This window comes from Hypomesus transpacificus, chromosome 8 (genome assembly GCF_021917145.1).
Source record: "Hypomesus transpacificus isolate Combined female chromosome 8, fHypTra1, whole genome shotgun sequence".
NCBI lineage: Eukaryota > Metazoa > Chordata > Actinopteri > Osmeriformes > Osmeridae > Hypomesus > Hypomesus transpacificus.
In genome coordinates, this window is record NC_061067.1 from 607,073 (window position 1) to 630,903 (window position 23,831).

The 23,831-nt window shown below is 41.3% G+C and overlaps 1 protein-coding gene across 1 annotated transcript in view; it reads left to right on the top strand.

Annotated features, from left to right (window-relative positions):
- The first annotated feature begins 15,998 nt into the window (after positions 1-15,998).
- Positions 15,999-23,831, top strand: part of adarb2 (adenosine deaminase RNA specific B2 (inactive)) — a 99,666-nt gene continuing 91,833 nt past the window's right edge. The window contains exon 1 of the mRNA XM_047024152.1: positions 15,999-16,527. Within this exon, the coding sequence (XP_046880108.1) occupies positions 16,425-16,527 (103 nt within the window). The 5' untranslated portion in view covers positions 15,999-16,424. The remainder of the gene's footprint in view (positions 16,528-23,831) is intronic.

Consider the following 23,831-nt stretch of genomic DNA (forward strand, 5'->3'; position numbering starts at 1 on the left):
ACTCTGTGTGTCTCTCTCTCTCTCTAGACTCTGTGTGTCTCTCTCTCTCTCTAGACTCTGTGTGTCTCTGTCTCTCTCTCTAGACTCTGTGTGTCTCTCTCTCTCTCTAGACTCTGTCTGGTTTCTCTCTCTCTCTCTCTCTAGACTCTGTGTGTCTCTGTCTCTCTCTCTAGACTCTGTGTGTCTCTCTCTCTCTCTCTAGACTCTGTGTCTCTCTCTCTCTCTAGACTCTGTCTGGTTTCTCTCTTTCTCTCTCCCTTATTCTTTCTTGCTCTCTTTACGTAAATAGTAAATATATATTTAGTTGTAACCAAGTGAAAGTCTTCCTCGCTGTCTCTGTGCTGGCTCACAGTTCATGCAGTCACTAAACATTACAGCAACGTGAGAGCAGGACCTGAATGAGGAAAGACATGAAGCCTAAGGCTGATTTGTTTAACTTTGAAAGGTTCTTTGGTTTGAGCTAAATCTGCTGGGAGCTAAATAGTAGCGGATCATCCAGCTTTTTCCCAAATGGCACCAGCCAACACTTCTGTGTGTGGGTAAGGAAGTGATACAGGCAGCAGTCACTGAAATGACAGCACTCATTTGGGCAGCTGCAAACAAGGCAATTACAAAACAATTGCACACCCCTGTTCTAAAACTCTCTCCCTCCCTCATTGTATCTCTCTCCTTCTCTCTCTCCCTTCCTCCCTCTCTCTCTTTCTCTGAGGAACCATTTTCTTTCTAACCAGCTCAGAACAAGCTAGATGAATCTCATGAATCACATTACCGAGTGCTTAATTCACTAAAGTGACGGTCTCGGGAGAGAACAGGAGCAGTGAGAGAATAAAGGGAGAGAGGAGGTGACAGGCGAAAACAGAGAACGAACAGAGCGAATGAGGTATCAGGCAGAGACACGTTACAGTAAGTCTTATGAGACGGAGGGTTCCTGGTTTAGGTGGAGCCAGCGCCGCAGCCTCGCGGTTGTCACACGGCACAGCTGGAGATGTTCGCTCCTGGGGGGTTGTGGGTAAGAAAGTACAGATAGGCCTGTTTCTGCTCATCCATGCGAGCTAATCCAGTCTAAGCGCTTATCCGTGGAGGTGTGGTGGAGATCACCTGGGTCTGCAAGGGATCAAAGTCTCCTCAGCGAAAATAAGAGGAAGTCTTTGGAAGGGAAAAGCTGATGTAACAAGAAGGTAGAGATTAGCGTTAAACTTGACAGATGCAAAAGTTTCGGGGCGTTAATCTTTGAGTGAATCGTGGCGCTTGAGGCCTGGTGCTAATGACAGACTCCACCTGCATAAGTAGCCGTCAAAGGAGGCATCGTTTCACAAAATGAAAAGAGAAGGAATTTTTCTTTCGAATGCGGTTGAGGGAATCTAATTGAAAAGGTTCATATTAACCTTAAAACAAAGGTATGAGATGCAGAGTTTCTCTAATGCCCCAATTTGAAATGATATGTCTCGCCATCCATAATTTAACTGACTGCTTTGCACTCAACTTATGAGCTAGCCCAGAGCTCCCCACACACATATTTCAAGTCACACACAGTAATGTATTTTGACAAGTAAATTGCTTGCCTTTTTGCTGATAGCTACTCACATAAATAATGAATTCTTAGTAATAGCCACAGTAATAATGCAAGCGAAAAGGTGACGTGGATGAAATAGTTATTTCTGAAAAGAGGCACACAGTTTGAAGTTTGTTTTCATGGGAGAAAAATATTCTTTCACACACCAAAAGTGTTTCTGGCATTCACAACTATTTTACCGTGTCAGTTACTGTGGCTTACTTTGTGTTGGTAAAATTGACTGCAGTAAATATCTCTTTGCTGTGTTTGAGAAAATAACACAAAAAATCTAAATGTATGTCATTTTAGTGTAATATAAATCACATTATGCCAAACATCTTCGTAGTTTTGTGTTATTACCCCACTTACAAAACCCCCCCATTTTGCTCTCAAGTAAGGGCCTAATTTAAATAACTCAAGGAACACTATACTGTTTCTAATGAATACATACGGAATGTATGTACAGTGATTGTAAGCAAAAAAGCCCTTATGTCTAACTTCTCCCAGATTTGTCAATGATGGAGAAATGTCTGGCATCTCCAACTATAGTTGCTGTAGATTGTTTTGGTACAGTAATGACTAAACTGACTAAATGTAAACCACCAGAAGGCAAAATAAATGACCATGCTGATGATAGTGGTGTCATCATAATTCAATAACAATAATAACAGTAGAGAGAACAGATACTGTGGCTAATTAGACACCATTTCAATACCAAGCTTAGGCTTAATTAATGACACTGATCTCAGTGTGTGGTAATATTTGGGGTCTTGTAGAGTTTTTCACTAAAGTGTCAAATGGTTACTGTACATTTTAAAGTCTTAGCAGTTTATAAGTATCCAGTGTTGAAAACGTTAAGAGGAGTTTGGGGTACGTGGAGGTAAAACACATTTACATTTAAATTTAGTCATTTAGCAGACACTCTTATCCAGACCGACTTACAGTAAGTACAGAGACATTCTCCCCGAGGCAAGTAGGGTGAAGTGCCTTGCCCAAGGACACAATGTCATTTCGCACAGCCAGGAATCGAACCGGCAACCAGAACCAGAACACCTTAATAAACAGGTATGTTTTCTATGAAGCCGTTCCCATCATATTGAACGCAAACACAATTATTTTGCGATTCACACACACACACGTCTGTGGCCTTTTATCTCTTCTGGAGGAACAAACGAACAGAACAGTAGACGGAGCAATTTGGCTCTCTCAACCCATTTCCAAAAGCATCTTTGAAGACAAAGAGATTTGACACAACATCAAAGTCAATGAAGAGGGAGAGAACAGAGGGGTGGCAAATTGCTCAGTAGCACCCAACATGAAACAAGGGGCAGATCCTACTTTGTCATCTCCAGCCCAAGAGGACCCAGGGCCGTAAATGGGATAATGATGATATTATGTGGATCATAAAGCTGTTTTTGTAGTCCCTCACAGCTCATTAGATGAGTCGCATCAAACTTAAAGACATACCCTTGAATAACTTTCTCTGAAACTTTGATCTCTCTTCTTCTCTGTGGATCAATCTGTCGTCACGGCGATTCCAGATCAGCCATGTTTCAAGATCTCACTCGCTTCCTTTTGTAAATACAAAAATGACTTTGTACAACAAAAAATTATACTTTTTGTCACCCCCCCAAAAAAGAAATAACTACCACAAACAATTGTTCACTTACCACAAACGTGGCCAGCAGGAACAACCCTAAATAGACACTCTCCCCACCATGGTGCAACATTTCCATTTATGCTGAGCAGTAAAGAAACGTCCCGGCATCGGCAGAAAAGGTTAAAGTTCATAGAACACAGACGATGGCTGCTCTCCTTGACACCCAACCTGTCAGTCCTTGTTTAAACTGAGGAGACCAGCTCACACTTTTCCATTACCACAGCCTCAGATTCCCAGTAAAGGATTGATGTCACTGACAAAAAATAAACCCACAATAGCAAAAATCCTATTCCGACTCTTTCCTTAGCTCTCTGGAAAACAAGCAGAATTTGCAGGTCTACGAGACACTAAACACTTTACAATGGAATTTCTTTTACAGACAATATTTCAGGGTCGCGGTCTGAGTCCAGTCAGATGATATCCCTGTGTAAGCACTAGAGAAGAGGATAAAGACCTAAAGATTTGGAGCATGCTGACACTCGGGATTATGTTCCTAAAATTCTTTGTGGGAGATGAGAATGTGCTGTGACTTCACAGTTGATGGTGTAGGGGATGCAGTCTTCTCTATCAAAACCTGTGTGAGAAAATAAAAGACAAAGGTACGTTTTAAAAGGCAGGTTTGTACTGTCAGGAAGAGAGAGCCAGGAATCGGCATAGCTACAGTACATTTACATTTAGTCATTTAGCAGACGTTCTTATCCAGAGCGACTTACAGTAAGTACAGGGACATTCTCCCCGAGGCAAGTAGGGTGAAGTGCCTTGCCCAAGGACACAACGTCATGTGCACCGGTCGGGAATCGAACTGGCAACCTTCAGATTACTAGCCCGATGCTCTACCACCGCTCAGCCACCTGACTCCGTACAGTACTGTACATTCAGTTTGAGTTGTCAAAAATAAAGAATTTTAGTCACTCTGTGGCATGTATTAGATACGTATTAGGCATCAACTAGATATAAACTCTAGTGTATAAACACTGCGGTAAACACTTATAATTGGACAATGTAACTAAGGATACATACATTACATTCATTCAGCACCAAACATGATGGTAAAATAGTTTGGTCTCGCAGTCCGGTAGACGCTAGACTTTAAAGAAATGTTACAAAATGTACGCTACCAATTTACCTCAGGACCTTACTTCTCCCCAACTAAAAGTTTTCCCTGTGGATTGACAGTTGGTTGTGGACCCCACCTGCACGGACGGAGGAGGAATGAGGGGAGACTCATTAGAAGGGATCCCACTGGCTGGCTGAGCCCCATCTGTAAGACACTGGGGATCCTTTGAAGAACCAGGCCTGATCTTCAGGCTGCAGCACTGACACCGCTCACCTGGACGAGCATCTAATGAGGTGGACCGGCTGGGGTGTCCAACTCTCTGATTCAGGACAGACTTCCCACGCTGGCACAGTTAGAGCTACAGTGCACCCGCGTGAAAACTTTAGTTTGTAAGGAAACACATGTCTTCTCCATTCATGTGTTGCTTGGTTATTGGGAATATGTATCAGTTAAGGATTTTCCCAATTGTTTGATAAAAATAGAAAATATATCGAAGCAATCCATTGTTTACCATCACAGTGTTCTAGTGTCCCTATGTTTATAAACGGCTCCCTCTACCAGCGCCATCCTCTATCTTTGTTTACCTCTGATGATTTAAAACCAACATCACATCTCTTCTTCTCTCTCGCTTTAAAGCAGATAGAGCACGGGAGCATCGCCTCGTGTTACCCTTGCCTCGCGTGCGTAGCGGGCTAGCGCCAACCCTATCCCCAGAGTAAACTCTATTGAAAGGAGACAGAGAGGGATTAAAGCTTGTCTAATGATCTGAGGCAAGGAGCATGTCTTTTAATAGGCTGACATGGATCACACGGCTCCAGGAACACACACACCGCTCAAGGGAAACAGGGCATCATCAGGCAACATTCAAACACATCCCAGAAACACCGCACCGTAACAAATATATACAGCTGAAATAATGCCGCAAAAGTAAATGATAAGATATGATTAAAATATTAAACATGATGGCAGGTTATGAGACAGATGCTGTTGTGTTGTTAAATCATACCAAAGATGCAGGAAACTGAAAGTGGTTTGGGCAACTGTTGCTTGAACTTGCAATCCTTGAACTTTCTGGTATTTTCTAATGAAAGTCTCAGCTAAACAAACAGGAAACACCCAACAGGAAACAGAATAATGATGTGCTAAGTGTAATTCTGAATGAATTGTATTTACATGCTTTGAAAATTGGTTACAGTGTGGGAATGATGTGAAATAATTGTCAGTTAATATTAGTATGTAGTACTGTGATCAAACACCCATTTTGGACACTGAAAGCCCTTAAGAATGAGCAGAGAGTTCTAAGTGCACTGCTCGACACTTCTGCGCTTTAATTAAAGGAAAGTGAGCACTTCACATAATCCCTCCACATCCCCACAGGATTTAGGTAGAAACGATTTCTTCCTAGCAGGAAGATTTGTGGTCTTGTCTATTGACTATGTGTTTGTGAGGATGTCTCAATTTGTTCTTTTGTGTCAGTAGTGGCTTTTCAGAGTTTCCAGAGTAGACTATTGACTATTGACAGCCCAAACTGTTATGCAGTGCATATGAAGAGTGGTGCAAATAGACTCACAACCTACATTGCATTCTGTCGTTCCGTCTGTGTTGGAAAAACCTACTTCCCTAACTCCATTCTTGATTCATTATGTACACAACATCTCTAAACGTTAACTCAATTACCTCACTTCTTGAGGAAAACTCTCATCATGGAAATGTGCCTAATTTCTTATTTTTTTCCAGTTTTTTCTCATTCTAAAAGAATCTTGTTAATTACCCTGTGGGGCTTACATGACAGGAAGGGTGAAAGTGTATGAGGGAGGTTCAAAGATGGGCAAGCTGAGCTGTTTGCAGAGCGAGGGGTGTGATTTATGAACGCACATTGAGAGGACTAAATCTCCTCTGCCTCTCAGTGGGTAGCATCTGAGGGGACACTTGATTGAAGTCTTAAAATGTTTGGAGAAATAAATAATCTTGACTTTGTGACATTATTCTAAACTCCGACCGTTTAGCCGTTCGCGGAGACAGGCGTGATTAATTAAATGTGCTGTGCTAACAAACGTGGGATTAATTTCCCTCCAGATTTAATGGCGTGAACTGTAACATGGCACTGTCGTGTTCATCCACAAACTGAACCCCTGTGGAGTCTACTTTGTTGTTCAAATGGTGAGGTCAGTGGGAGCAGCTGGATACTGGGATAGGTAATGGAGGAGTTGCTTTCAACAAGTTAGGAGAGAGATAATCATAATGTACAGAAAACCTTGCTCTTGTCAGTAATTGTCCTGTAGAGTTTGTCTTTTAAAAATATGTTCAGTAAGAGAAACCTTTGAGATGTTTTTCTAAAGTGATTGAAAAAATCGGTTATTTATTCGACCTATTTGGCATGTTTGTTGCATTGCTTGAAATGAGAACATACAGCCAAAATACAGTATGTGATGTTGTACAAGACCATTTTCCTTGGCAAAATTAACATTAACATTGAGCTAAGGACAGTTCTTTAAAATTGAATAAGGAATGAATAATTTAAGGCCCAAAACGATTAATCCAGTGGCAAAATGCTTTTCAACTAAATTGTATAATTTTTGAAGGTAACTTTAGCTTTCAAGAAAGACGGATATTTAAGTTTTTCATGATATTTTGAGGCATAATTCCACTTCAGAATGTATTAATCTTGTTGGAATGGTTTAAATTCTGTACATTTATCATGAAAGCGTGTGAGAAAGCACAACCATTGAAAAGCTGCCCTGAAATATAAAAAAAAAACTTACAGTACAAACCAAGTTCAAATCACTCCTCAAAGTTAAGATGTTGCATATAGTATGTACAGTATAATCCGGTTGTTGATGTGTACTTTCAAGCATTTTGAAGCCAAGCTTAAAGGGTTTGAGGAAAGTTGAAGTATCCCACATTGACAGGTTTACACAGCTTACTGGGAAGAAGTTGGAAAACATCTTGAAAAGTTGCTCGATTATCGCATTAAACAGAACAAACTGTGTTTGTGTCCGTTTGTGTGTGTGTGGATGGGTGTTCTTCTCTCTGATAAAAATAGACACCACTAAGACAAATAGAATATTGCTTTACACAGTGGAAAACACCACATAAATCGTTTTCACAATTAGCCAGTTCAATGTTTTAATTAAAAAACAACTGTAGTCTTTGAAGAAATCAATTTCAACTAAAGAGGGAAAGGAGACAATTCCCCTGCTAGTTTGGCATCCCTTAGCACTGTCAATTCAAAGAGAGGCACAAAGATGCTTTGGGGCTTTAGTTTTTAATTCACAGATCGTACTGTGTTGCTTTAAATAGAACATTTGTATCAGTCTAAGGATCGCTTGAGGGAAACCTCCCAAAGTTTGTTGTAACTATGCTACAGCTAGTGCTGCCTTAAAAAAGACAGCAAGTAACTTTATTTTTCAGTTAATTAACAGTTGCTATGTACATTGTAAACATGTATGCCATTTCAAACCTATTCCCCATTTTCGTTGTTAAATACATTTGTGTAGAGGCTATAAAATGCACAAATGTTTACTGTTGTTTCTCAACATCAACAACCATGTATTCAATTTCAAAACATCCCTGTAGTTATTGATGTGCCTTGACTTTAATGTCTGTTGACAATGTCCCCTTATCCTCTCACACACAGTGTACACATGCACCCACTCTGACATCATGTGCCTTAGCATCTGATCCTGGGATCGAGGCCTGGTGAGGAGGAGGAAGACGGCTTGCACCCGATCTTAACCTCAAAACTTATTTTGATCACACAATTTTGCCAGCGGTGTATTCATCTGAGGTCAGCCATTTGATATCACCTGCAACCATCTGACATCATGTTTCTTTTTTTTCAACCCCGCATGCTCGCCAGCAACGGTGTACAGGAGATGCAGTTACTGCAGTGTAGCTGAAATCTGGTCTTGACTGCATATCTTCCTGTCTCGTGTACGGGGGGAAAGCTGAACCCTGACAGCAACTGTATTCTGCCAGATGAAAGTCTCAACTTCAGAGACGAGGATGTGCAGCTTAACTTGAGGGATTTGCGGTCCATCGCCCTGAGTTTGGTTGAACAGCGTTTAGGCCACACGTACGATTGTACCCCGAGAAACTCTGAGACAACTAATGATGCTGTCATCCTCCAGAAGGATCATCCCTGGGTCAGAGAAATAAATTAGACTATTGTACACTTGAATACCCATGATTTATATGATTCACGCACAGTCATACACTTAGCCACTCGCTCACATGCACACACACACACACGCTAACACTTACACATTCAGTTAAGCATTTACACAATACATTTCCAACCATGAATGACGAACATCTAAATGCATGCACACTGTGCAGTACATACTGAATTTCCTTGTATACTTCGGGCATGTGTTTGTTGCGTCATGGCAATCAAACTGTTAAGTATTTAACGTGTAGAAGGAGAACACATTTTAACATAAATTCTGTCCTATTAAACAAATAGGAATCCAAAAATAATCCATGCAAAGTACAGGACCACAAATATACTGGACCATACTCCTGTCAAAGAATCAGGAGTACCTTCCCCTGGTTAAGGCTCATGTAACAATGTTTACTACTACCATCTGCTGTTCACTTGTAGAAACTTTATTTTAATTCCCATGTAATCTGTTTTTAAAACATTTATGTACAAAAAACAATACAGTATATATCTAACATTAAGTCTAACACAAAAGTTTCTAAGTCTTACTTTATGCGACTGATGTTATGCTTCTACATTGCCTTTAACTGTTATCAGATTTGTATCAAACTCTGTTTTGTTGTTGAATGGAGAAAACGATAGCAGAGTCTGAAGTCTGAGGTTGCCATGACACTTTGGAGTGAATGCATTGACATTGTGATAAAATTAGTGGAGTTATTACAGAAATAATTAGCTGTTAAAATTCACTGTTGTTAAATGTCAAACAATGAAGAAAAAATCTCAGGAAAATTGTGGGGAATAAAATACATTCCATTCTCTTCATTCATGTTCAGCTGCTTACTCCACGATTCTCTGTAATGTATTTTTAATGAATCACACCTTGAACCACTGAGGGTTTCTTGTGGGAAAGATGGGGTTTCCCAGCCATATCAAACTCATGTCCCCCGACTCATGAATGTTAAATAGACTTAAGTCTACTTTAGGCTTTTAAATGGTTCATACTGTATGAAGACCATGCAAAGGTGAAGAGGTTTATAGCGTTCTGTCAACAAATGAAGATCATATATTAATATATTAATGACCATAATTCAATCTATATGTTGTAAACGGTTTCGTTTTAGAGCATGATATTTAGGATATTTGCTATGCATGCTCATATATAGATTGGATTTACTGTCTGTATCAGGGGTATAATCCTAACAACACGTTCATAATTAATTGGACATCATTTTATAAAAAGGCAAAAGTCTCAAAAAGAGGCACCATGAAAAGATCAGAGGAAGAGAGAGGAAGACCTTCAGACTTGCCAACTGCCAACTGTAATTTCCTGAACCCCCTTGGGACAATAAGGCACCTTGTCGATGCCCCTCAGCCCCCTGGGAGCACCTTTACCCCTGCCCTCATCAGAACCCCACAGGGAGCGCTCTGTCTGTCACCACCAGGGCAACCTCTGATTGGATTACAGATTGATTACGTTCCGTTCATGTGATGCAGGGCAGGAGGCTGGAGTTGGTTGGTGGATATTACAATCAGTGTCAATGCAGACCTGGTTCCTGCTAAGGGGCTCACAAAATCAGACTCTGACGTTTCCAGTGAGACCTGTTGGGTGAACTATTCTACCTCAGTGTAAATCTGTCCTGGAGTCAGTGTGAAAATCTACTCGTCTCACCAGTCGTCTACTTCCCAGGATACATGTGGTAAAGGCTGAAGTTTTCTCTGTATTTTAGCATTTTTGAGGCCAACAAAATTGTATTTTCTACAGTGTCAAAAACAATGACCTTTCCTTTGTATATGACTCATTTTAAAGCATTTAGCAAAAGCCCACTTTTCTGTAAGCTTGTAAAAAAAAAAAATGTTCAGTAGGAAACAATGTGTCATAGTTTGGATTTTCACAACAATAATAAGTAAAAAAAAGACGATTTAATTAACAAAAGCCTGGAGCCATCTGCTGGAATTATGAAATGCTGAATGTGGTTGACCTTAGATGAGCCATTGGCAGCATATGCTACATGACATAGGAGGGTTCAGAAAGCCCAAACTGTTCCAATTCCAACACCCTCATCATGAACATCCTGCATTTTCAACATGTAATAATCCTGACTGGATTCTCGAGGATTTACAAACTAAGAACTCCATATGGTCTGATTGCCAAGCTTGGAACAAGAACAACAATAATTCAAACAATATTGCCACACTAGTCTGTAGCAGATGTGGGGATTTTTTTCATTACAGGAAGTAGACTTTTCCTGTGGAGGTTGTGGTGGAGCTCTGCTAAGCAGGATCTCAGTGATGTGAGGCTGTGTTTCTGTATCCTACCTCTTCTTCAGTCTGTATTAGTGAGGCAGGCTGAGATGCTGTCGCGCTCACAGGAAACAGTTTCAAGGATTACTGTCGGGCCGTAAAAGAGGCAATTAATCTCTGTCTTCAAAATGTGATACAGTGGAACTTCAAGGCCTTTTAGGAGCTTTGGAGAATGATGAGGCTCTGTTTACTAATTTCCCAAGCAGCGTGTGTGTGTACTGTATGTTTGTGTGTGTCTATGTGTGTGGTGTGTACAAAATAAAAATTAATCAAATGAGAATCCTCAAATATTTATGCTTTTATGTACTGAACAATTTAGTGGGAAATCATACAAAAATACACAAACTTTCTACTGCACAACTACCTGTCCATATAATGTAATTGAAGCAAAGATCATTGTGGTCCATTCATTAATTCAATTACAATTTTACAGAATGTTTTGTTTTATGTTGTTGCTGTTACTGTCTTCGCCACACACACACACACTCACTCACACACTTTTCCCTTTTCAATTAAATCCTGTTTCGTCTACGGGGCACAGGGCCATTTTGATTGGGGTGCTGTCTGTTTATATAGGATGTTTGAAGAGAGTGCTGCCCTGTTAACTCCCATCCATTTGCCCTTCACTCCTGTCCTTGTCACCTGTTTGTTGTCAGATTAAAACCAGCAGAGTTAATAATAGATTGTGTAAATCACACAGGTCCAGTAGGTTACATCTAATGTCTTAAGGGGGACTCCATGTAGGATGACAGTACCGTGCAATAGTCATGGTTGCTACCGAGGGGTTTCTGGTATCTGACAGGGGTGATAACAGCAGTCCAATTAACAGTTTTACAAAGAGGTCTAATCTCAAATCAGGTATTTAAGATTAAATCAGCATGTCGGTACTTTTCTGACTTTTCCAAGTTAGACGTACTGTGTGCTGTTCATACCTGTACACTTATCTATTACAACTTCTTGTATTACCTCTTCTTTTTCAGTTGCGCTAGGTAGGGTGAATGTTCTGCTCGAGTTCCCTAGCACAGTACCTGACAAGAACAGGTAGGGAACTTAGAACCAAATGCAGTCGGACATTTCAACCTGCAGCCACAGGAAGCTACGGCTTGATTTAAACCGGCAGTGCGAGCATTCTTACCCTGGGTACTGATCTATGAGTGTCTCTCTCTGTCTCTCTGCGGCTGCATTTCTCTCTCTCATTCGGTTTCTTGGTCTCTCACTCTGTCTCTGTCTCTCTTAGGAATGGCAATCAACATCTATTGAATACAAGTACACACGCAATAATTGCACTCAGACTTTTAAACACCTACAAAAACCCTTTGTTCTCTGTCGGATCATTAATGGTTCGCCTGTAAATCAGAGCTTCCATACCGGCTTGCTTTGTTTAACTTAGCGAAGAGAAAATAACAATCCTTCTGGAATCATACATTTTGCGGTGCCCTTAAACCTTTCTGACACGGGAGTGACAGGTCTCTTCTGTCTCATATGAATAATTATATTCCTATTCTCCTTGCATGGGCCCCCAAGAAAAGGCCATTTCTGGAATGTCACTGATGTCTTTATCTTCTCTTTCCAAACGGGAGGGTCATTCTGGACAGACGTGTGCCACACATTTTATTCCCCCTCAGACCTGATATGATTAATGAGGATGAGAGCAAGGTAGAGGAAGTGAAACATCAAACGTCATCCAGATGAGCCTACGTACGTCTCACTTGTTATATTTAAGTTAACAAATGACTCACGACAGTTATTTACATACAACACAACGACGATGATTGTTCAACTCAACGGTAAACAAAAATATGGGCTAAAACAACGGTTGTTGTTGTGCAGTTGCTACAGTATATCACGTTGTTCCTAAGGCAGACTGTTTCCATCAGCATATCCTTGACACTTTTCCTTAATTAGAACAAGTAAAAGGTATTTGTGCCATCTGAAACAGCCATTTTTGTTCCTGCTCTTATGCCTTCTCACTGTGCCTTTCCTCTCCACCTGGACATTTTACATTTAGTCATTTAGCAGACGCTCTTATCCAGAGCGACTTACAGTAGGTACAGGGACATTCCCCCCGAGGCAAGTAGGGTGAAGTTTCTTGTCCAAGGACGCAACGTCATTTCGCACATCCGGGAATCAAACCAACAACCTTCTGATTAATAGGCCGACTCCCTAACCGCTCAGCCATCTGATCCCCGGACAAGAGAAAGGTACATCATGCTATGCTCATGGGTTTGAGAGGCAAGGAACATGAGCAGAGTGTTCACGCAGACGGGTCTCAGTGCATGTTCCTGTTTGTGCGTGTGGGTGGGTGTGTACTTGGTCATGCAGATGCTTATGCGAGTATGCGAATACATGTGTGTATCCGATACGTGTGTGGGCACACGTGTGTTCTCGTGTAACGAGAATGTGTGTTTGTGTGTGTGTGTGCTTGAGTGTGTGTGTGATTGAGTGAGAGAGGAGGAGAGAGGGAGGGAATAGGAGGCAGAGCGCTGTTGGATTAGGGACTGAGGAGTGAAACGTCTGTGGGGAGGAGATGAAGGCAGATCTAAGGGTCCCGTGGAACCATGTGTGAGGAGCCTGGGTTCCGATAAGACCTCAGCGGCCTAATCCCTCCCACAAAGCTTCAAGTCAAACCCCACACGGGGAAGGAAAGGGGCCTTCATCACTGACCTGACTGGACTACCTGCTCTCACCGCCCGTGTCACTCACAGAGGGTGTCTCTCGACTACTGGTGAGTTTCCAGTCAGACACATGCAATGAAAGGATGTTGAAGACGCAGATTTTAAACTGCGATCGAAGAATAAACGTTAACAATGCCGTGTTGCTGTGTCGTAACCATGCTTGTTTTTCGATGTATTTTAATGTTTATTTATAGACACATTGGCGGTTGTCAAGTTGAATCCAGATCTTCAGGTCATACTTTCGTCAAGAATATACAAGAGGGTACAAATCTTCTCATACTGAAATATGGAATACAGGTAAGATGTCATGTGACAGTTCCTGACTACAATACCCAGTATGAGCCGTATGTTTGCACAGTTGGCGTTTGACCTGGTGAGACTAGGCTCCACCTCCCCCTGACCCTGCCTTGTGTATGTGTGCATGCAACCCCACCGCTGCAAATATCCCTGTTTGCTGTTATCTATTAACGGTTCACACCTCCACAGACTACCTCCCCCACAAACACACACGTTCATTACCTCCCCAGATAGTGGGATTGGCAACTTGTCACTTCTATTGATTTCTCTTAAACTGCAATTTACATGGATATTTGTGGGCGTCCTCGGGGTAAGCTGTGTCCCCGAGAACCGACCCGCGCTCCGGGCCCCTTAGGCAGCCTCGGAACGGTTCCACCTCACAATAGAACCTCAAAGTGACTTTTCCATCTGACATCAGCAAACGTGTCATGTTTCCGCAACTGTATGGCTTTTTTAATGTCATAAGGAAAATGAATTTCAGTTGGAAGGTTAAACCTGATGTTGCTAGTTATGTTTAATTTTCATTTTTCAGGAAAATGTATTCATACTGTAAGGCCTTAATAAAGGTAAGTTTACGTTTCACGGTCATTTGCAAACATCATTTTTGGACAACAGTCTGATTTCAATAATAATTCAGATTTTGTGGTAGTTTAGCTGAATTTAACTTTAAATGCAATTTATAATGACCTCTTTTGTATTCATCTTGTATGTTAGGAAGAAAAGCTGAAATGCAAGGCCAGTTCATTGTGTTGGAGTTAAAAAGCAATGTTTTATGTATGATTGTGAATCCATCTGGCATGAGAGGACCTCCAACACACACCTGACCTTGCATACAGGACTGGGGAATTCAACATAACCGCAAGGTAGGAAAGGCACAAATGCTTTTTGAAAGAGTCGACACTGTGCTCTAACAAAAAATGCCAAAATGTCACATTCTTCAAACTTTCCGGCCGCGGTAGCCTGTCAGAAACTCTTTACCTCCTACACTGAAGGTCACCAAGCCTGCTCCAGACTATTGGCCTAAATAGAACTTGTAAAAACAAAAGCCATTGACGCTGGTTACTATGTCCAAGTCTTTGCATTGATTCACTTGTAAATGCAGTGCATCATGCATGTGATATATGAAGCTTACAGTACGGACCCCTTACACACATGCCAACAATGCAAGTGTAACCGGTGTAACTTCTGTGTTGTGTAATAAATGTGACCCGTTGACAACTGTTGCTGAGACGTGATATTTATTTCCTGTTTAGGCACACCAACGGAAACACAGTTTGGTGAGTCTCCCGTTTGCTAGCTCCTCTCAATGCTCATTTCCAGCATATATCAAACAGACATGTAACATGTATATTAAGAAAGGTAACGAAAAATGTTATCACACCTGTGTAAGCACACCAACGGAAACACAGTTTGGTGAGTCTCCCGTTTGCTAGCTCCACTCTTAATGCTATGTAGCAAAAGGAAAAAACATATAAACAATATGTCAGAGGGATATTTCACAAAGATAGTTCAGATATATTATACACATATTACTAATCAGTTGTAAGAGGATAGATAATAACATGACATAGATTGTTTGATGTATTAGATTGTTTATCCCACTGAAACTCAACCACCTACCTCATTCCTAGCATATATCAAACAGGAAAGAGAAAGGGGGGAGAGAGGAACAAAACAAGGGGAGACAGGGGGGCTACCAGAGACCCCCAATACCAGTGTGCTTGTGATTTCAAAATAAAAGATAAAAAACTAAACTGAAATACACGTAACAGAATATCTTGTGCAATTATTCAAACTACTTTTCTAACCTGTTACACGTCACAGGTGGGCTGACTATCACGACACTTTACTGCCATTATTTTAGAGAATCACTGACATGAGATAAGAATTTAACACTCTACTTCCCTCATCATCTCGGGTTATACAGTGGTAATTTAATGTAACCTACTCTGAGGTAGAAAGAGTGTGTGTGGGTGTGTGTGTGTGAGAAAGAGAAATAAATATATAGAGAGAAACAGATATAAAGAGAGAGTGGGTGAGAGAGATTTCTTGAAAATCATAATAATAATCCTCTTTCAGAATTCCAATAATCTCTGGCCCAAGATGTACAAAGACATGCAGCGGAGAGACCGATAAGAAATTAACCAAAATACGTCTCCTTCACACCAGCAGAGAGACCTTTAACTCCTTATTGTGCCCCGGTGGGAACAGACAGGATCTCCGGTGATCCTCTGCCCGGATTGGGCGCTCCGTCTGTAAGAGCGCAAGGGAAGAACGGGTGTAATGGGGTGCAGGTGGGGCGGCTACTGGTGATGTCACTGCCAGAAGACAGCGGTGGTTGGATCTAATTAAAATTTGCGACAGCAAATAGATAGGCTTCCTGCAGGATTGGATTCAAAGTCGCTGGTGCCGAAATTATCGCAGAGCGAGGTTGATTCTAGACGCTCTATACACTCCGCGCGACGGAGGTGGGTATCAGTGTGAGCCTTCATGCTATGCTGAATACAGTCTCTCTGACGAGGCAGGCTCGCAGGAGTTTCAGAGGTAATTGGGCAGACAGAGCTTTAGCTGCGATACACACTCCCCGGTAAGAGTTCGGGAGGGAATAAAGAGAGTCAGAAATATCCACAACGTCACCGAGGACTGTTTTATATCACCAACTGAGAACAAACAACCGCGCAGCAAATCCAAGTTTCTTCACCGTCAGACGAGCGATTGTGATGGCATCAGTACTTGGAAACAACACCCGTGCTTCGGGAACTCCGAGCAGTCAAGTCAAATGCAAGTTTAAAAGGAGAAGGAGGAGAAGATCGAAGAGAAAAGGTAAACTTTTTATCAGTTAATATTTTTTTAAGAAAGGATTTAGAGCACAAAGGTCGCGTGCACCTTGGGGGAGTATCGGAGCGCACTGACGTCGAGCTGCATTTAACCTAACCACCTAAACATTTTGGATGGTGACGTTTTACGAAATAACTTAATGAAATACAATGCGTTTGTATTTGTCTTTATGCCATGTATAGACACAAATAAACGTATTTGCCTGCTTACGTTCCATCGGACCGGTGACGCATTGTCACCTTCTGCCAGTAAAGTTGAAGTTTGCTTCATTCAGTGTGCATGTGCATTGCGTGGGCATGCAATGCGTGGACATCGTTGTTGCTAAGATGTTGTGGAGGTCATAAGGCTAGCTGTGCAGACCAACGTATAGTCTGTAAAATATTTTGGCAAAAAAAAAAATATTCAAAGCGATTATATTTTCCTCAGAAAGTCGTTTTAGGTGAACATGAATTTGTTAGAAACCCTTTAACCGTTGCTCGACGTGTACGTAATTATTGTAATTTTATCGTGCTAATTGCATTTTTTGGAGTCTGACTTCGGTGCTATAAAGTGTCTCCAAAGTATTTTACCCTAACGGAACATGCTGTAGTTACGACCCTACCTAGGCTACAGATAATGTGATGTTTTCACTAAGTAGCCTTATAAACCATACGTCTCTCAGTCACAAGCAAGGTTGATAGTTCAGGCCTAATGGATATGGACTTCCAAACCCTCAACATTTTGGAGACGGCTTAAAGTGGAACTATTAAACTGATGCCTTTTGAAAACTTGCAGTCTATTCATTGTAGCCTACACTTCATGTGGATATATATTTTGTATTCCATATTGTACATCTAAAGTTTTTAAGGCATTTGTTCACTTACATTTTAGCATATTTTAGTAAATAGTTAACTTAATTGGTTCAGTTACACACACTATTATTTATCTCAGTTGATGAAGAACACAATCTATTTGCATTTGTAGCCTATAGTACATGTTAATGTCACTCACCTGAGGCCACTAACCACTCCTGAGAGGATTGCATGTCAAGGACTGAGAGGAAAAAATCGATTAATCTTAAAGTAGCATTCATTAAATGTTTCTATTAACGTATATGGTTGTTAACAAGTATATGAAATAACCATATCACATCTCGCATGATAACGGACGAAGCTATAGGCCGTAGGATACGATGGCTTTCCTCAGAAGCAAAATAATGAATGTGTCATTGGCTCTAGGTTCAGCGACAACATAGCCTCTGACTGGTTGGTGTCATCCGACCTGCTTGCCTTATCGCTCCTACTGACAGGTACAGGCAGCGACAGGGCCACTGTCTGGACGCGCTGATAAACAAACTTTCATTGATCAGGCTATTTTCCCCCCAACACTGCCAGTCACTTTCTGTCTGTTATCTGCCATATTTTGAGCCAATATTTAACAGGTTGACAAAATGTCACTCCATGTGTAGTGTTTTTATATACGTGTGTTGGGATTTTTGAGTGGTTCTTTTTATTAAAAGGTAAAAGGTTAGGGTTAGTTTGAAGAAATACAGTACAAAATGTAAACATTAACCCCTTGAATTAATACTGTTCAAATGAAGTAGACATAACTAACCAGATCACTGAAAAAGATTTCCCCTTTCCTGAGGTTCCTCCAGTTTGATATACCTAAAGGTAAACTCGTGCTGGTATTTTTTTTATAAAAATATAAAGTGTTACAAACCTGAAAAAGCATTCCTCACTGGTCTGTCACATATCAGGTGAAGTATAAATTATATGAATGTTCTTGTTAAATTATTCTTGTTTATTAAATATAATGTACCTTTCTTATTCGACTAAAAGAGGAGGGAATTCTTTTAACTATTGTGCAATGCAATTTCAATGAGCATTGCACTAGTCATGTTGATGTGGTTTTGAAGTAGGGAACACATTGAGTTTGTCTGTGTTGCGTTTTATTCAGTAAGTATGAGTGAACAGCCAATGCTCAGGCCATTTTCAGTTTCAAGTCTTAACATCAATAGAACACTTAGCAAGGTTCCGCAAACAGTTTGCACATCTCATCAAACTGCAGAAAACCGAACACAGCTCGATAACATCTGATTTCTAATAGCCCAAGTAATAGAGACAAGGAAGACAATACATCAAATATAGTGCCAAGGTAAATGTATTTACATAATGGAAATGACAGAATTGGTTCCACAACATTAAGCATTGCATATGAGTAACACACAAGGCGTGCACATTAGCTGACATTTCCTCACAGTGTGTTTCTAAATGGCTAATTTATCAGCGCTGCTGATTCAGTTTGATAGTATGGGACATTAGGGGCAGGGGCCGATTGCAAATGAACTATCTCTCAGAACTAGCAAAAACGGCTCTATAACGGTGTCTACAACAGTCCCCAATGTTTTCACATTCTGCGGCAACATTAGGGTGCACACAGAACAGAGAGATTGGGTAAAAATGGAGGGAGAGAGATATATATTTTTGCTTTCCTAACATCTGCCATTTGCTATTGAATACAAAATTGTGGTCAACAAATTTAAACAAAATCCCTAAGCTTGGGAAATGAAAGTGCATTTTTTTTTTTAAGTATCCTGAAAAACAATCGCCTTTTACCCAAGGGTGGTGTAGCCATTGTTAATTACATGAAGCCAGATATGTCAGCAGATTGTTTTAACATTTTTCTCCTCGTTCAGATAATGGAGATGAGATTGTAATTCTCTGTGTGTTATTCTAATACACACTCATCATCTTGAGAGCACAAACAATTATGATTATAGTTCTCTTGGCAACGAGGCCCCATTCTGAGATTATGTGGCCATGGCATTTGGGAATTAATCCCTTGCAAATTCTGGAGATTATTTCGAGATGGGCTGTGTATAAAAACCTATGTGTGTATTCACAGAGTGTAAGCAGATGTTCCTCTCGATTTTATTACTTTATTCTTGATTTATTGTTCTTTTTTGGCATATGACCACATGACAGGAGAGTGCTTCTGATCAAAACCCACGTACATATTAAGATTAGTAGATATATAAAAAGTGGGCCGATCACTATTACAGAATAATCATTTATTCATCATTTAACTCATTTGACCTAACCGCAACATTCTAGGAACTGTAATGTACTGCACTGTACTGAATGTGAAAATCATTTTCCATATATTCCAACAGTGCTGCAAAGCATCTATTCTGATTTGATCTGATTGCTGTGATGAAGCTCACATTATCAACATAACTGCGGTATTCATTTCCACGTTTATTTTTCAATTTCCCAGCCTCTATTCTATAGAAATCCATGAGCCAGTACTCTTATCATTAGTGTATGATAACAGTTCTTTAGACAAAAGAAATAACTGACATTTTCTCCCTAACTGTAAACACTCGTCAGGTCAGGTCTTACAGCTTATCATCATATCCGAAAGCTGTTGGGAATTCAGAACCAGCTGACACCAACTGTCACATAATTTATGTAGCAATTACTGTTTACGTTCTCTCCCCGCGAGGGTGTGTGCTGGAGGTCGGGCTGGGTGTGGGGAAGTGGCCGGGGGGAAGCAGGGGCGGCGTGGTCGGGGCAGATGACTGGGTCACTGGCTTTCTGCTCAGCCTCGCCGAGCTACACCAAGGGGCCATCACACAGTCATTAGCCAGACAGACGTGACACTCAGCTAAGGGACCGTCGCTGGTGACACGCCACGGCTGCTAGCTAAACGTTGCTTTTTTGGGGGGGGCTGAAGAGGGCCGATGTGTTAACGATACTTTTGATGTAGAAAACAGTGTTAAGCAGGGTGCGGTCAGCCTTGGGTGGGACTAGGGCACGGGGGGGAGGAGGGATTTGGACCTGTGAGGTGGCAGAGGTGGTTAGTGTTCAGTGGAGATGCACAGCTGAAACCATCTTAACATTGATTGGAGAAGATCGGGGATTTGCGACCACAGCACAGCAGTGCTGTTGTGTGATTTTGCACCCTGTGCTGTGAATGAATAATGAGGGGGTTGCTTGATAACCAGTGATTGGTGGATGTCTATGTTGTTAGACAATTCAAAGGTCGGTGATCCTTTGGTTGACCATAACAATAGTGCTACTGTTGTGATACTGTGTTCAGAAATACACCTTCATAAAAAACTCATGTGTAGGATACCTATTACAGCTTGTATACAGGAGTATCTTGTATAATTACTATAATGTTACTGAAAGCAGGTGTGGAATTTACAGATTACAAATGTTTCCTGTCGCGCATGTTATAATACAGCAGGGGAAGGTGGTCTCTGTGTAAGGAATAGTTACTTTGACCTTTATCACTGCTGTTATTGTGCAGGTGTCAGAAAAGTTAAGAATATAACCTTTTATTCTGTATAAAATGATACTGTGTTTAGCCTTGTGTGTAGAGAGGCTACCCCCAAATGAACTATAGGCAATGAGCAGGCTTCGGTAATCAGTAGGACAACCCAATGTCAGTGAAAATATGTGTTGGGGGGGGGGGGGGCTTGGGATGGATCTGAGTTTAGTTTCAGAGAGATGGAAATGCTACTATTTTTGGCTTCCAACAGTTCTGTTGTATTTGTTTGTGCTGATAACCGTATTAAGAACTGTGACAAAACACTGCTGGCATTTATGAGGTTAATGAAGGTCATTGCCGCTGGCAACAACAATGTTTTAGTTGGCGCATGCCTTTTAGAATTCACAGGCACATCCTGATTAAGGTTATGCTGGAGTTTGCCTTGGTTCAGGACACACCGTCCTACATAGGACATTTAGCCGGAGAAGAAAAGGTTATTAAAATTGAATGGTAACTGTTTTCTCTTGAGAACCACAGATAAAATGACCAAGGAAAGAAATAGCACAACTTTGGAAATTAGCATAATTAGTAATTATCTCTTAATAGCCCCTCTTGGCTTTTGAGGCTCTATGGTTGAATTTTTTGCTCAAAGTTCAGTGAGGAAAAACAAATTTCATGCTGAAATGTCTCAATAACACAGCTGAGCTGTTGAGGTAATCAGCTCACTAAGGTTATGAAGAAAATAAATCAGAAATATTAAAACCAATGGGACAAAGAGGGAACTCTGATTTCAGCTGTTGAGCTCTGAGTCATCATTGCATCCTTTATTTACGCTGTAAATTACGAATAAGTATTTTACCCCCTGCCTCTACCAAATTATGAAGTATCGGTTGGTATGACAATGCTACACATTAAATCAATAGTCGCTGACAATAAAAATTCAATGTCAAAAATTATAAAATGATTAAACGCACACTAGACAATTTATTTGGATTAGATGCTGATAACAATGTGTAATTCTTAGAGGTCTCCGTGGTGATTTTACTGCTGGGCCTATGAGAAGATAATTCATGGTAGAAATTGTCGTCCATCTCCACTAGAACGCTGTGATCGATTCAGGTTCTGGGTTCCCACAACCTGTAAGTCTTGTAGACAACCATCTGATTGGAGATAGTAGTTCGGCAGCTGTCAGTCTTCATATATACAGAGCGGTACCTTGGTACATCAACGTCATCACTTCCTGTCTGGGAGAATCTATTCCTGGGGAGTGATGTGGTCTTGGGGAGGGATGTGGTCTTGGGGAGGGATGTGGCCTTGGAGAGGAATGTGGTCTTGGGGAGGGATGTGGTCTTGGGGAGGGATGTGGTCTTGGGGAGGGATGTGGTCTTGGGGAGGGATGTGGCCTTGGGGAGGGATGTGGTCTTGGGGAAGGATGTGGTCTTGGGGAGGGATGTAGGCCACATGCCACTATACTTGTGAGCCCACATAACAGCCTCTATTAAACTGTAGAAATGGAGGAGGTGTCCCTCAGTGGGTTGACATCAAAATAACGTGCAAAAGTGGGTTAGGTGAGCTGTGATGTCTGGAGCTGTGAAGCGCTAGTGTTGATTATTAAGGAATACAGTAGAGTGTAAAGAATGTGTGCCGCCATGGAAGGTGCTTGTGAGGTTTTGCTTTAGGAAGGTTGACGCGCTGAATTGACACATCCACAGTACAGTTTTACTCCCCGTCATCTGTTTTGAGCCATATTGTGACTAGCTTGAAATCCGTCCAAAGTTACAAAATAACACCTCATACATTGTGGTGGCAAAACATTTTGACAGTTTGTGATCCTAATTAGGGCTAACTGTGCCATTTTCTGCGTCATGATATGGAGTATGGAGAGGGTCCAGATCATTTGATGGCAGACGGTATCGTTTTCTGCTTCTTTTCACTTTGAGTCAGAGCTAGCCTTCCACAGCTGCCGTTGTACAGTTCTTGTTGTTAACACTATTGACTACTGAAACAAGGTGAAAAGGTTAGGTTAACCCTAACCCTATCCTACCACTTGACGACCAGGAAATGTGATGAATAAGCAGTCCTATGTATATACATAACTCATAAGCTCCACAAATATTATGCTGATCTCATGAAATATCTGAAAGCCAAATGCCCTGAATTGTGTGTACTGAAAAAAGAGAAGTTAATTTCCCTAATTCATCTTTTCATACTGAAGCCCTCACACATCATGCACACACATCATCATGGCAAAGCTACTCCACTACGCTGACATTGCAAAGTTAACAGCGATACGCTGTTTCATTTGGAATAATACCAGGAAATTGGATGAAGCGGCTTACTCTTCCTTCTTCTTCTACTATCGGAGAAGGGGCCTATTTTAGATAAAGTTAATGAAGGACTTTAGCGAGCAATAGGCAAGTCTTATTGCCACGGGGCCCAGTTACAGCATTTATTTCCATTAACAAGATGGTGCACTTCAGCGGGTCCTCTCGGGGAGGGGGGGGGGGGGGTACTCTCTGGAGGTCAGAGTGTGCAGTAGCCTTTAAAACCTTTAATTTCACCTGGACATCTCATTCAGATTTAAGGGCTTCTTCAAGAGAGACCGAGAGCCTACTCTTGATGTTGCGTTGAGGGGGGCTACGTGCTCAGATCTCCTCAGCCTGGCGCAAACTGACACTAAGGCGTCCTCCTCCAATAGACATGCCGGGGACCTTGACGACGGTATTGGAACCTTGGATCTTGCTCGCCACGCCTGTGATTAAATCGGGTCTTTTTAACGTTTTACGTGACTGCCAGTAGCACCACTGAATAGCATATTAACTCCTGCTACGGTTTGTATCACGGCCTAGAACGTAAAACATGATGACACGACGAGTATTAACAGTGTTTATGCAGTGTGTGTTTCTCCAACTCCCCAGCTTCGTAAAAGTAATAATCTTTTCATCCTGGCAAAGAGTCATCTTTACCCTCCTCCATTCAGTCATACATAAATGCATATGAGTGTGGTAATTCTGGAGGTGTTAAATGGACAA